At 30.9% G+C, this 13,502-nt stretch overlaps 2 protein-coding genes across 14 annotated transcripts in view; one reads left to right on the forward strand and one right to left on the reverse strand.

The window, feature by feature from the left end:
• RUNX2 (RUNX family transcription factor 2) overlaps positions 1-10,199 on the reverse strand; it is a 315,866-nt gene extending 305,667 nt beyond the window's left edge. The window contains exon 1 of one of the 3 annotated variants that reach the window (XM_053668297.1): positions 10,101-10,199. In XM_053668297.1, the coding sequence (XP_053524272.1) occupies positions 10,101-10,158 (58 nt within the window). In that variant the 5' untranslated portion in view covers positions 10,159-10,199. The remainder of the gene's footprint in view (positions 1-10,100) is intronic. The other 2 variants (XM_037142580.2, XM_037142581.2) reach the window with 2 other exon arrangements.
• SUPT3H (SPT3 homolog, SAGA and STAGA complex component) overlaps positions 1-13,502 on the forward strand; it is a 479,870-nt gene that overhangs the window by 39,435 nt on the left and 426,933 nt on the right. The window lies entirely within an intron of this gene.

Raw genomic sequence — 13,502 nt, forward strand, 5'->3', positions numbered from 1 at the left:
AACAATATAAAAAGTAGGGCATTAAATATATAAAATTCTTATTTTTAATTTTATTATTTTTACATAACCACATTTCTATGTTTTATGATACCTTGCTTAGAATATGTCTCATGAAATAGGATGTACTAATGTGCCTGCAGGACAGGACCTGGGTCCAGGGTGAGTCCAGCAAAATGTATAGGGTGCGACATTTAAGTAGATACTATTGTGCAGGAGTCAGGGCCTCCTTAGATGTTGTGCTGTAGAGGTCAGCTTGCCTCTAGGCCCACCCCTGCCCCAGAATAGTAGGCTGCGTATAAAGTATTTTGATTTTAGTGTAGCGTATTCCTGTGCATGCTTGGATATTTTGTGAGAAGTTAATGACAAGATGAAAATAATGTAGCTAAACCCTAATTTATATTTCTCAAAAAGAAATTAGTTAACTATTTGAAAAAGATAACATGTATTTATCCTTGCAGAGCTTCAGAAATTTCACTTCAGTAGAATCTTGTCTCACTGAAATATGCTTGAATGTTTTATCTATTGGCACTACCTGAAATCAGTAAATGCTCTTTATTATAAATTTCTTAATTTGGTGTGTAGTACATTAAGCTCTTAAAATTATGGATGATTATTGAAGTAATAGTAGTGGCTCCAGTTTTACTACATTTTTATTAATAGTTTTAGAGTTCTTTGAGAATTTGCCTGTGACTTTTCTTTTTTTTTTTGAGTACTACATCTGGAAATGCTCAAAAGTTGTTTGCCTTTTTAAAGGAACAGTTTTCAGTGAAAGTATAACTTCTTTAGAGGTGAGGTTCAAGTTAACAAATGATGAACCATAATGTGAGGAAGCATAATATTGTGAATTATTATTTGGCAAACATAACTAATGCAGGCATTAGCTGCTGAAGCCGTTAATAAACTACCACTTGCCGAAAGCTAGAGAGATAGGCAACACAGAACTTTCTCTGTAAATTCTCAGAATTTGAACTAGAGTACAATGTAGTTTATTCAGTAAGGACTAAATTTTTAAAGTTTAAGTTTGATATTTTTGTAGATTCTATGATTAATGTGTAACAATGATATAAAAAGAGGATATAGAATCCATTAAAATTTGCAGATGTGACATCATTGTCAAATCAGGCATTTTATTTTTTAGAATTTATTTAAAGGACCTTTTTTCCCCCAAATAAGTTTTTATTTCTACTTACAGTGGTGCCAAAGTAATAACTTTTCCTAAATAGAATTATTTAATATTTAGTTCTGTTGATAGTGTTTAAAGTAAACAAAAATAAACACATAACAACCAAGGGTGAAGAAGTATGTAGATTTGTTTTTAGCTTTCTTTTTCATGGTTCCTCAGAAGTGTATCATATTATAAATACATTCAAAATGTTTTGCTCTGAGGATATGCAGCATTCCTATAAAGGTTAAATCAATAAAAATGATTTGGACACATTCCTAAGCATGGCTAGAACAGGTAGCCCGTTGTTTTAGGTACCCTTGAGTTTCTGGAGCAGATCATTATGGCGTAGCAAAGAACTTACTAAAAGTTGCTTTCTATGTGTAGACGCATCAGCTTAAAAAAGTAAGATTTTCTGGTCTTTTAGAAATGACTGTTTTTAAAGAAGCCCTGAGTGTATTGATTTAATGATGTTTTAAACTCAGTTAAAGTTTTGAAGCTTTCTTTTTTCTCCGAATGCTGAAGATAAACCATAATTGATAAGGAAGAGGTACGTACAGGAAAAATGCAATGGGCAAGCTTTTCCAGCCAGTTTAGAATAAATGATAGTCTTATGAGTAAAGAAAGTGTCACACATTATAATTGCAAAAATGGAAATTAGATGTGATTCTTTTTAGTCTTGCCAGTTTCAAAAAAAATTTTCTAGTCACTGATATGTTATATACTTATTTGAGTAGTTCAAAAGGCAAGCTTTAATTTGAGCATTTATTTTAAAAAGGGTAATGTATTTCTCTGGTGCTCAGGGTTAACTTCTTAGTGGTATTGTTGCTAGGTAGAGTTTCATTTTATGCATTTGTTTGCTGTTTTCACATTCATTTTGTATGTTTGAATATGCAAGTTTTAAGTTCGTAAGTTCAGATCACATGTTCATAGCTACTTTTCAAAAATATCTTTCCATCAGCTTATAATAATATGGTTTTTCTGAAAGCTTTCTTTAAAATAGCACTGAGGATATTAGATGTTTTTAGATCATGGAAACACAGTGAATTGACAATGCCTTTGGTTGAATAAGGTTTAAATCAAAGTGGAAAATTTGAGTTACATTTAGTAATGTAGTTTCATTATAGAAAATCTCTTCCTGTCATTTTATACATGTAATATATAACTACTTTGTAAGTAAATACTTTATTCAAAATATTTTATGTTATTTGTTGGAGCACCTGATTTTTATTTCATAGATAAGAAAATGGTTTGAACATGTCTGAGTAAAAATTTTTTTTATGTAAACATACATGAGGAGTAGTTTAACCATTTACTAATTAAATAATTTAATGAGTTAGGTCAAATACTTTGCTCTCTTATAATAGTTATTTAAGTGTGTCTTGATATATTATTAAAAAAATAAGCCTAATAATTAGCATATGGCTCAATTTTCTTACTGGGTACTTGCGAATGATAGATAACTTTAAACAAAAATCTCTTCATGTGTTTCCTCTGGTCTTATTGGTGTACTGAAATCTGCAATATGCTTATGCACATTGTAAGGGAAATATATTGTTAAATCCTTATTACTAAATCAAGAATGATTTACTCTGACAATACTGGTTGTTCCTATCTAGCTTAGATAATAATAACCTTTTGAAAATGTTAAAAGTTTTTCTCCTGAGAGAGAGAACATATTATGTGTTTAGTTAATAACTGGACTAATGTAAAGGATTCTGTGTAAACACTAACATTATTATGATGTGAAAAAGAAGAGTTTCTACTATAGAGAGAAGGTTGGATTAATGAGCAAAGGTTGGTTACCATGACTTTTATGTTAGCATCTACATTATGGATTATCTTTTTAATTATTTTCATTTTTAGTTTTGAACTCTGTATTTGTACGAGCAATAGCAATTTTTTCCTGCATTTTGTCAAAAGCTGAATTACCTAAAAGCTTTACCAATTTCATGACAGGCAAAAACTAATCTCACTAGATTACCTTTTGTAACCAGTTATCTTACCTAAAGTTAGGATGCTACCGTCCTGCTGGAAGTTTTCTTGTATATCTTCTTATAATATCTTAACGTTTTTGAATTGGGGGTTAAGTTTCTTAGTATGAAATGCTTATATACTTTATAGTTATCCATTTTCTAGAAGACTCATCAATTGATGTAATGCAGATTATTAGCATAAAGAAGTTTTCTTTCTGTGGGTAGTACTATAATATTGCAGATTTCTGTAATGCGGTATAAATATATAAAATAAAGTGAGAATTCAGTTTTTTCACTTTTTTCCAAAAAATAGTTTTTCTTTGAGTTATATTTACAAAAAAAGTCTTATAATAAAATTATTATTGATGAAAGGGAATCTGCACCCTGTACCTACTCGTGTGTCTATTTTCTAGGATCAAGTTACACAAGTGCAGTAAAACCAGTGGCTTAAAATATTATAAAATGTAGCCTTTTATTTTTTCTTTTCAGCCTCATGATGAATTCCTGTTGTTTAGATTCATTTAAATAATTTTTAATCATTTGGTAGAAATAATGATATGTTTTCACTGATCCTGAAAATTTGCAATTTAAGTTGGAAGTTCAGTAGAGGAATTTAAAAATACATTAATTTTTATTACTAATAAAACAAAATAGTAATTATATAATTTTGTTATATAATTACTAATATAACAAAATTAGGCACCATGATTTAAAAACAAAATTAGAAATGACAGTGCCTAATTTAAATTATTTACCTGGATTACATAGGTAAATATATAGAAAATATACTTTTGTGAAGTGTAATAATTTTGTTTAACTGATATCAGTTTTTAATTAAGCTAATAACTGGAAAATTAAGTCCTTGGTTTTACAGGCATAGTTTCTGATTGTTTTTATTTTGAATTTCCCAAAAGATGCCTGATCTTTGTTATCGGTTCAACAGATTGACATTTCTCTGTTAGTATACATGCAGATAAAAGATAAAGAGTAATTAATTTTCATAAAAGAGCTATAAACAGTATCTTAATTTAATAATTTATAACTTTCCCTGATTTACAGTCATTATCCCAAGTACTGTAGTCACTTACTTGTATACATTCATATGCATATAAAAATATATACTATGTATTACATTTTTGACCTGTAGTGATAGTTGAAAGAAATGAAAAGTTGTATTTATATGGCAGATATTTTTTCTGCATAAAAATATGTCAAGGTCCATATAAATTTCTTTGGAATACCACATCATTATTCATTTATTTCAAAGCAGTGCTGCGTATATATCTTTTTAGAATCCAGTTGATGCTTTGTCATTGTGATTTAGCTAACATTTTTACATTTTTCCTTGATTTGCTTTTTTGTTTTTTGCTTTTACTGAACCATAAAATGACCTTAGTTCTAAATATCTGATTATAAGGAATATGTAAACAATGGCTTGACAGACTCATGGTTCGTAAAGTTTTAGAGGAACCTAAACCTGTATTTAAATTTTTGAATTTAAAATTCTTTTTTGTAGATATATTTTTATAGTCGATAATATAATGATTTCAGTAGATTACCATTGATATAAAAAATGCCAGTCTAATGGAAAATTAAAGTAAATTAATTTATTTGATTTAGTCATAAAACGTATTTGTCTTGCACAGGATATTTAGATGTACCTTGTTAGGAATGTCACTTCTCTATTGTAACTCTTATGTATAATTTCTTAGGGATGGCATAGAAATAGTGCAGATAACAGAGTCTTCAACCTAGTCACCACAATAATCTTAAATAGCTGTTAGAGAATACTGTTGACTTTGTAAATTTTATGACATCAATATGATAATTTAAAAATATTTTAAACATTACAAAAAATTGCATTCACTTACTACATGTCTATATGGTGAAGAATTCCTTGTGGGCATTTGGTTTAAAAAATGAAAACCATTTAATCAAGATAAACATAACATTTATGTTCTTTTTATTAGAGCCAAAATCACACTTGGTATAATTTTTGGTCCTAGGCTGTAATATTAGATACTGAATTTTTGAGTGTTAACAAGATGTATGGGGTATTTATGGGAGATGGACAAATAATGAGGATTTTTTTTTTTTACTGCAAATATTAGATGCTATGTTACAAATAGGACTCAATTCTACATCTCATCTTATTTGGGAATTTGTTATATAAATCATGGTAAATGATGAGCTTTTTACTTATGAGTAGAAGAAAACATTTATATAGAAATACGCTTCAGAGTTAACATCCTGTTCAGCAGCAACAACAATGAATATGTGGAATGGTTAACATGATGTTGCTTATGTCCATCTAACACTTCTCCCAACCTTGAACTCTGTGTCCTTAATGAATAGTATAAAGGGGCAGAAATTTCTAAGATTTCAAAGTTAGATAAGGATGTTATATTTATTGCAGTAAAAGAACACTTAATCTCAGTTGCTGTATAGCTCTCTGAAAAGTTAGTTGTGTGGGAATGTGCGGTCTGTTTTATGTGTGTTTACTGTTCAATGGACAAAAGCTTGTGGTCAACTGTAGTTAAAATTGTAAAGAAACTCCCTTTGAATAAGATACAGAATTTCCCATTATTTTTTTTCAGTTGTAACACATTAATCAAAATACATGTCCAATGAATTTCATAATATTTGAAATGACAATAGCTGTATTAAGGTATATATTTTCATTATTTCAGCCTTTTCTAAAGACTTTTTTAAAAATATTAAACATTGTAGGTTTCATGAAGATTTTGCATGTACTTTACAGTCATCTTACAACATTTTACTCTTTAGAAAATATTAGAGTTTATTGTTATCCTTATTATGGGAATTTAATGAGTTTTTTGGCAGAATTTTATCTATGGTGAAATTCAGTTGTTAGGAGAAGAAAATAGTGCATTAAGGCAAACCTATTGGGAAGCTTCTGACTAAATTAGCATTGCTTTTTCTAGCACCCAGTTAGTAAGGTCTTACATGGTAAGTAACTAGAAAAAAATTAGGCTTTATCACATTTACAGTTCATTCAAAGGAAGGATTTTTCATATTGAAGACCATTCATATGGTCTGTTTGACTATACAGGTGATATTTTTAAAGGGACACTATAGAGGTAAACTGTTCCAGTTGAACCCTTTATGAAAAAATATCTCTGAAGACTTTTCTTAGCTAATAGCATTTGGACTCGTAATGCTTTTGATGAGCTGTGGAATGACCTCACAATTGACTCAGAGTTGTCACATTTTAGTGTCCTGGGACAAGGGATAGAACAGCATAGAAGGCTGGTATTTGTATGCTTCGAAGAGGAATTTGAGATGCTACCTTGTTTTGCCATCAGCGCTCAAGTATGCACAGGGTGTATCATTAATCACAGGAAATGCAAAATAAATAATTCAGTCCAATTGGATTTTTTATATGAATACTTACCTTTTTCCCTTTTTTGTATATACAGTAGAGATATTTAGGTAACCCCTAACCTTTTGCTTCAACAAAGAGGTACAGTATAAAAATATTACCACAGTTTTCATGTGAGCAGCTCTTGAGAGGGAAAAAAAGTGTTCTAGATGGATATTTGTTGGAAAAAACAGTTGTGATACAAAATGTCTTAACTCAGCCCCAATACAGTACTTGAGGACCACCAGTGTATAAAATTGAAAGCATATGATTTTTGAAGCACTAGAAAAGGTTTGTAATTGATTAGCACTGGTTGAAAGTACTGAAGTACAGTGAGTTTTGATTTGTGAATGGTTCTATTCAATAAAGATTAATTCTGTGTGTTTGATAAAAATCTTACTGCCTTCAATGAGTTAGCTTCCCCCCCTGCAGTTTATTTAACCATCAAATATTTCAGTGTTGTTTTAACAAACTGGAACATTTCTACCTTACTGAATTTAACTTTAGCATGACTGATTTAAATAAGTCAAACTATCAGTGATTAGTTCAAAGGGTGTAATTGAATAATTAATTTTTTCTTTTAAAATATCTAAAATATATCATAATGTAATCATGTATATTTCATGCTTTCCTTGTGATTTAGAGACTATCAGGAGGTTCGTATAGACTAATAAAATATTTTTATGCAATTTCTTTGAAATAGTTTACATTTTAATATAGTTTAAAAAGTTTCAAGTGAAATGTAACAAATTTTCATGTAAAATTAGGATTTTTTTATAATTTAAAATAGTTTATAATAGAAATCTTTGGGAATTGCATAGGTATTTTTAGCTTTTAATATGTGTTGGAGTGGTCTACTGTGTTTGTTCTTGACTTTTTAAATTCTCTCCCTGGATTTTGGAATTAGGCTCTCTTATTTTGGAAGCAAGTTGTGACCCTCTGTCACTATTAAATCTTGAAACTAAAATTATTATTATTGGTATGGACCACAATGATTATTTTGCAAGTTAGCGTTCACACATCATTTTCATTTAGTCACTATGGTCAGTTACAAAGGTCTATGTAGAAGTTTTAATCTGTCAATTTATGTGCTTTCATAAATAAGTTCTGAATTGTAATATACTCGGTCACAGCTATCATTTTCAACAGACTTTATGATAAATAATGGGTTTATTTTGAGTAGTGCAGCCTGAAAATTCTTGTTTAATTCAAGATAAATACCATGCTGTGAAAGCAAGGACACTGAGACACCTCCTTTGTGCGTCTTTCTCTCCCCCAGCCTTTCCACTCGCTGTGTCTGGGCTGTGTCTGGGCTGAGACGCTCAGTCGGTGTGTGCTTTGCCCTCACCTAGGAAAAGACTAACCTTTTAAAAACTATTTTACAAAATTAGAGCTCATGCTTTTGACATTTCACTAGGTTGTTCTGAGAGTCATCATATAAAGATTGAAAGTCCGAAGTGAGGTTTTCAAATAGATTATAGATTGGTGGAATGTTTGCAATGCGATGATAACCGATACATAATGCCCACTACCCACTCACCTACAATTAATTTGGTGTAGTGGGTTCGTCCTAAATCTCTGTCCAGCTTTAGATAGAGATTTGGAGTTAGGAGAGGATAAATTCCACTTTTCAGAAAAGGAAGCATGGTTAGTTATATTCTCTAAAAATATATGACATGCGATAGAAGATGGTCTTTATTTAGTTCACTATAATGTCTTGTTCTAGAAATTGGTCAAATTTTAGAAATTTTACTCTAGAAATATTTAAAGGTATCACAGAAATAAAGACCTCTTATAGAGTAAAGAGCATTTTAACATATTCTTTGTGACAGTATGAATAACTTGAAATGAAGAAATAGTCCTTGAAACTTGTGTTCCTGATCTGGTTAGAAAAACGTATTTTTTTTTAAACAGTAATATTGTGAAAGAGTAACTTCACTGCTTGCGATGCCTGTTTTAAGTTACTCCTCCATATAACAATAGTTTTAGCCATTTTTCCCCCTCATGTATTAAATAGAAACATGCAAAAGTTCCCACAAATAAGCTGTAATTATGATATGGGCTATAATGCAGTCTAGTTGTATCTGTGTTCTACTTCCTTAGTGCCAGAAAATTCAGAGTAACATTACCATTAAATTAAAAAAAATAATCCATGATGACTACATTAAATGTGTTATAACTTGAGGGGGTTTGCTTACAACTATCGAAGGAGTCATTACAATAATTTTACTTTTTTTTTGGTAAAATACAAAATACATATCTTCACTTTCAAGAGGAAACTTTTTCTCTCCTTTAAGTTTATTCCTCTTTGACCTAAACTAAGACTGATCCTCTGATAGCCAGTTAAAATGTGTGAAGTAGGAGGAGTAAAGGCAACTCCAATCGTTAGTTCTAAGTTATAAAGCAAAGTTAATATAGGTAATACACAGCTAGAGGATTTATTTTTAAGGATAAAAGAAAATTTTATAAATCTGCCTTGTAGTCGGAACATGTTGGACACCATAAAGAAAATCTTGTAAGTGTTTAGATATTTTACTATAATACCGTGTCAGCTGATGAACGTTGAAGTAGTTTTTTTGTGTCAACACTAACCTGAAATTAAATATTAAGGGACTATATTATGGCTGTTTTCTTTTAAAGTCCAGCATGATTTAATACGTATGGCTCTTTTAAATCATGCAGGGTATCCTTACAGAGTTTTATTTTTCATGAGACTAAACGGTATTCATTTTGGTAGGTCCAAAAATATGATTAAAAGAATTCTCATCGTCTCAATGTTTGCTGTGTTTTTATAACAAGTTCTACATATGGATAACAGTATGTAGGTATAAAATTAAAATTATGGAAATTGTATAGAAAAATACAATTGCATGTAAGATTTTAAAGACTTCTGTAAACTTTTTAATATCCTGGATAACTATAAAGATGTTTTTAAAATGACTTACATACTTAACTTTATTTCAGTTGAATATATGCTTCAATTATATAAAGTTGTTTAGAAACAAAATTATACAGATATCTTATGATGCAGTTTAAAATTGTGAATAGATTTCTTGTAGTCAAACTGGTTAAAATGTTAACTGTGCTGCAGGTTTATTTCTCTGTTTTACATGGTAGAGCATAATGTTGAGATAATTCTGTGGTCTGTTATTTTGTAAAATTGCTTCCTTTTTGAAGTTTGCTCAAATATTGGGAACTGCCGGAGTGAATACTTCATAATACTTTGATTAATTTAATGTCTAGTTTTATTTCAGTAAGGGTTAATGAGAATATCAAACTTTTTTTATTGCTTTAACTACCTCATTTCTATAACTCTAAAAAACATTTTGACTAATGTGAGATAATTTAATTTTTTTCTATTTCATATCATTACTCCAAGAAGTAGATAAGTTACAGATGCCAAATGCAAATATGTACAACAATTTCATTTTTCAAATTTTAGTGCAGCAAAATAGCATTATTACCATGATCTTTCATATAATGTTATCCGGAAAAGCTAGCAGTTAGTTCATCCAAGAAACATACCTTTATGTTTAACAGGTTCATCTTTTATACGATTTTAAAATATGGTAACACTTACCCCAAAAGAAGTTTTGCTGACATGGTGTCACTGTGCTGAAGAGGCTGTTTGATGCCATAGTCCCTCCTTTTTTTTTCAGATAGAACTTGGACCCTCTGTTGTAAATTCTGCTTGCAGCCTTAAACTGAAAACACAAACCATACCCAAACCTTGTTTTAGTTTTACAGTATGCCTGGAGTACATAGACTTTATATTTATTTTTTTTTCTGTCAAGAAATTATGTAGCTGGTAACATGTGAAAAGCAAGGAAACAAAACAAAAAGAGAATGAGCAAATATTTGAAGGACCTACTATTACTGCATAGACTGTGGTTAGAGAGCACTCACTGACTCTGTTGGTCTCGGTGGCTGGTAGTGACCTGCGGAGATTAACCATTTAAAAACCAGAGACTTCTTGCTGTCCTCCTGGAGAAAGTTTGCACCGCACTTGTGGTTCTGTGGTTGTTTGTGAGGCGAATGAAGCATTCACACAATCCAAAAAAGCAAAAGATTTAAAACTCCTTTTTTTGCAAGCACTATTACTGGAGAGACAGAATCATGTGGTTTGTGACCTCACAGTGCTCAAAGTAAAGTGGGACTGCCTACCACTGTGGCTTTTCCCCCCTTGCTCTTGCTCTCTCTCTCTCTCTCTCTCTGACAAAAGGCTTGTGGTAAGGCCCTTCCTGGCATCCAGAAGGATATAGCTATTTAATTTTTGTGACTCATGAGGATTTGGATAGAATACAAATGCTGAAGGAGCCCAAACTCCTGTAAGGTTAAGCATTTGTAGAGCAGAACTCTGCAGTTAAGGACTTTCCTTTCTATCCCCCAACTCCCACTTTTTTTTTTGCCTCCTCCTTTTATTTAGTTCATTATTATGTCTGTGAAAAAGTGAGCAAAATTGGCTCAAGAGGCTGTGTGAAATTCTGAACAACAGTGATGATTTACAATAATTTACATCTTTGGATTGTATCACATTCTGGGGTCTGCTTCATATTTGCTGGGTGATTGGAGTCCTTCTGTTTTTCTTTTTCCTGTCTTCTTAAACTTGTGAATCTGTAACTCATTGTAAAAAAGTTTACCTTTCTTAAGGTCTGGTTGCAAACTGCTTGCTGGGCTTGACTGTAATTGGCTGTCATGAAAGTGTTAGTCTGGGGATTCCTTGTACAAATGTTAAATCATGTCTGTCTCGTTTATGTATGATCAATATTAGATGCTGGCTCCTACAATAAGGATTACATGTAATTAGTAACCTTTATTTTATGACTAGTTTATGTTATTTATACCTTTATTTTATGACTAGTTTGAGGATTTATAAAAACAAATGACAACTTCTCTGCTAGTAATGATTTTTATTTTTCGAGGAATTGTATGCATTTTGTATAAATCTTTAAATAGTTTATTTGAATTTTAACTGTAACAGAGCCTTTGATAGCAAATCTTATACATGTATAAAGCACAAGTCTTATGTTGTAACTTAGGTTGTTCAATATTAGATTTTATAAGCTCAGAATAGAGTGGGTTAACAGAAGCTGTATTTTTTTGTTTATAATGAAAGCTTTGAAATAAATTGCAAAACGCTGTGTGTAGCAAGGAATAATGCACACAGACAGAGCATGTTAGTCGTCTCGATTTGCTAATTCTGATTCAGAAGAAAATTGGAAACATCTTTGGGAAACTATCTCCTTTTTTGCCCCTTTGGACATGTATTTCTAGAACTCATTTTCTTATTAGGATGATTATATATCATAGGCAGAGAATTTTATATTTATGAATAGAGCTTCCTGTTTTCATCAGATGGGAGTGATGGGGTATTTTTCAACAAAAATTATAAAGCCGAACAGACCAATTTTCTAGGCATTTTTTCCCATTTATCCAGACACTCTGAATTTGCATGTTAGACGTCTTCTTAGTGTGATAGTAACTAGGAGTGGCGTGAAGTAAATGACTGGGAGGGTGGGCGGAGACAGTGAATTACAAAACATTATTTGGGGTAGATAATGGGGTAAGAGCCGGGAAACACTCAAGGAGAGTGTTAGAGCCAAAATATCCTTGCCTTTGGACTTCTCAGCACAGTTTGTTATCTGCTCTTGGTTTATATATATATATAAGAAATAGATGTATATATCTATATTTAGATGTATAGATATGTAGATAGATATATAGATGTATCTATCTCTATATCTCTATATAGATATATCTATATAAATATAAAGATATATTTATATCTCTATATCTATATAGATATATAGATAAATGTACAGACAAGTTCAAGTTTTTTCACAAAAAAATTGATTTGCTCAAAATACAAAAGGAGGACATGGGAATGATTTTAATTTTTATTATTCAAATATCCAGAACTTTTCCATAACAAACATAGTGATAAAACACCAGAAATGTATTTTGGTATTTCATTTTAAATATAGACTTTATCATGCTTCGTTGTACATGTAAACATATTTTACTTTTCAATGTAACAGCTTTTATTTAACATATAATTATTCATGCAAAAAAGAACAGTTATTTAGTTATTCTTTTTAATACATAAGGTAGACTGGTATAATATGTATCTAAAGGGGGGTTTTGTCTATATAATTGTGGAATTTCCAAACCTGCACATACAATAGCAGCAGAATCAGGCAATGGAGAAAATTGAGGTAGCTGCTGTGGTATGGTAAATAAGAGCTTTTTTTGTTTAGATGAGTTTTCAGTGTTTGTATAAGGATTCTCTGATGTCTTCCAACCCCAAGTATTAGCTAAATATTTTCTCCCTTAAATTAAAAAAATAATTATGTGTACTTTGGCCCTCCAAATTTACTTTGTATGTATTTGCATAATTTTTAACACCTATGTGTCTTTTAACTGCTTGTTCTCTTCTTGTAGGTAACCTTCCTGCACATAAATTTTGGGTCAGGATAATCACTCTTATTGTGTAAGAGTTTAATAGATTTTGTTGAATATGCCCTTCCTGTTTTGTGTGGGACTCATCAAGGTCTAGCTGGAGTAAGATAGTGAAGTTATGTGCTTTAAAGTTTGTATATTCATTATCCACCCATTTGTTAATTGAAAATATATCTACTTTGGACCAAATACTACTTTGTGGTAAAAATTTACAAACAGTGATAACTGGTACATATTTGATAATTGACAGTTTGTTTAATCAGAAGTAGATTACCATATGTGATGAGAGATTGACTTAGAAAAGTCACTGCAAATAAGCCTCTTGATTATGATTTGTACGATCCATAAAATCAGAAATGGAAACTAGAGGGTAGGGTTTTTTTGTTGTTCTTCAAAGACCCTCAAAACATCATTTTAGGGAATTGTGTTAGTATTTGCTCTGTTGATGTAACAAGTTTAGGCCTGCTGTATAAATTGTGTACTTTAATGCCAGTGGGAGTGGAATATACCTTTGGACTTGACA

Source organism: Artibeus jamaicensis, unplaced genomic scaffold (genome assembly GCF_021234435.1).
Source record: "Artibeus jamaicensis isolate MK-2021 breed Jamaican fruit bat unplaced genomic scaffold, CSHL_Jam_final contig_484, whole genome shotgun sequence".
Taxonomy (NCBI): Eukaryota; Metazoa; Chordata; class Mammalia; order Chiroptera; family Phyllostomidae; genus Artibeus; species Artibeus jamaicensis.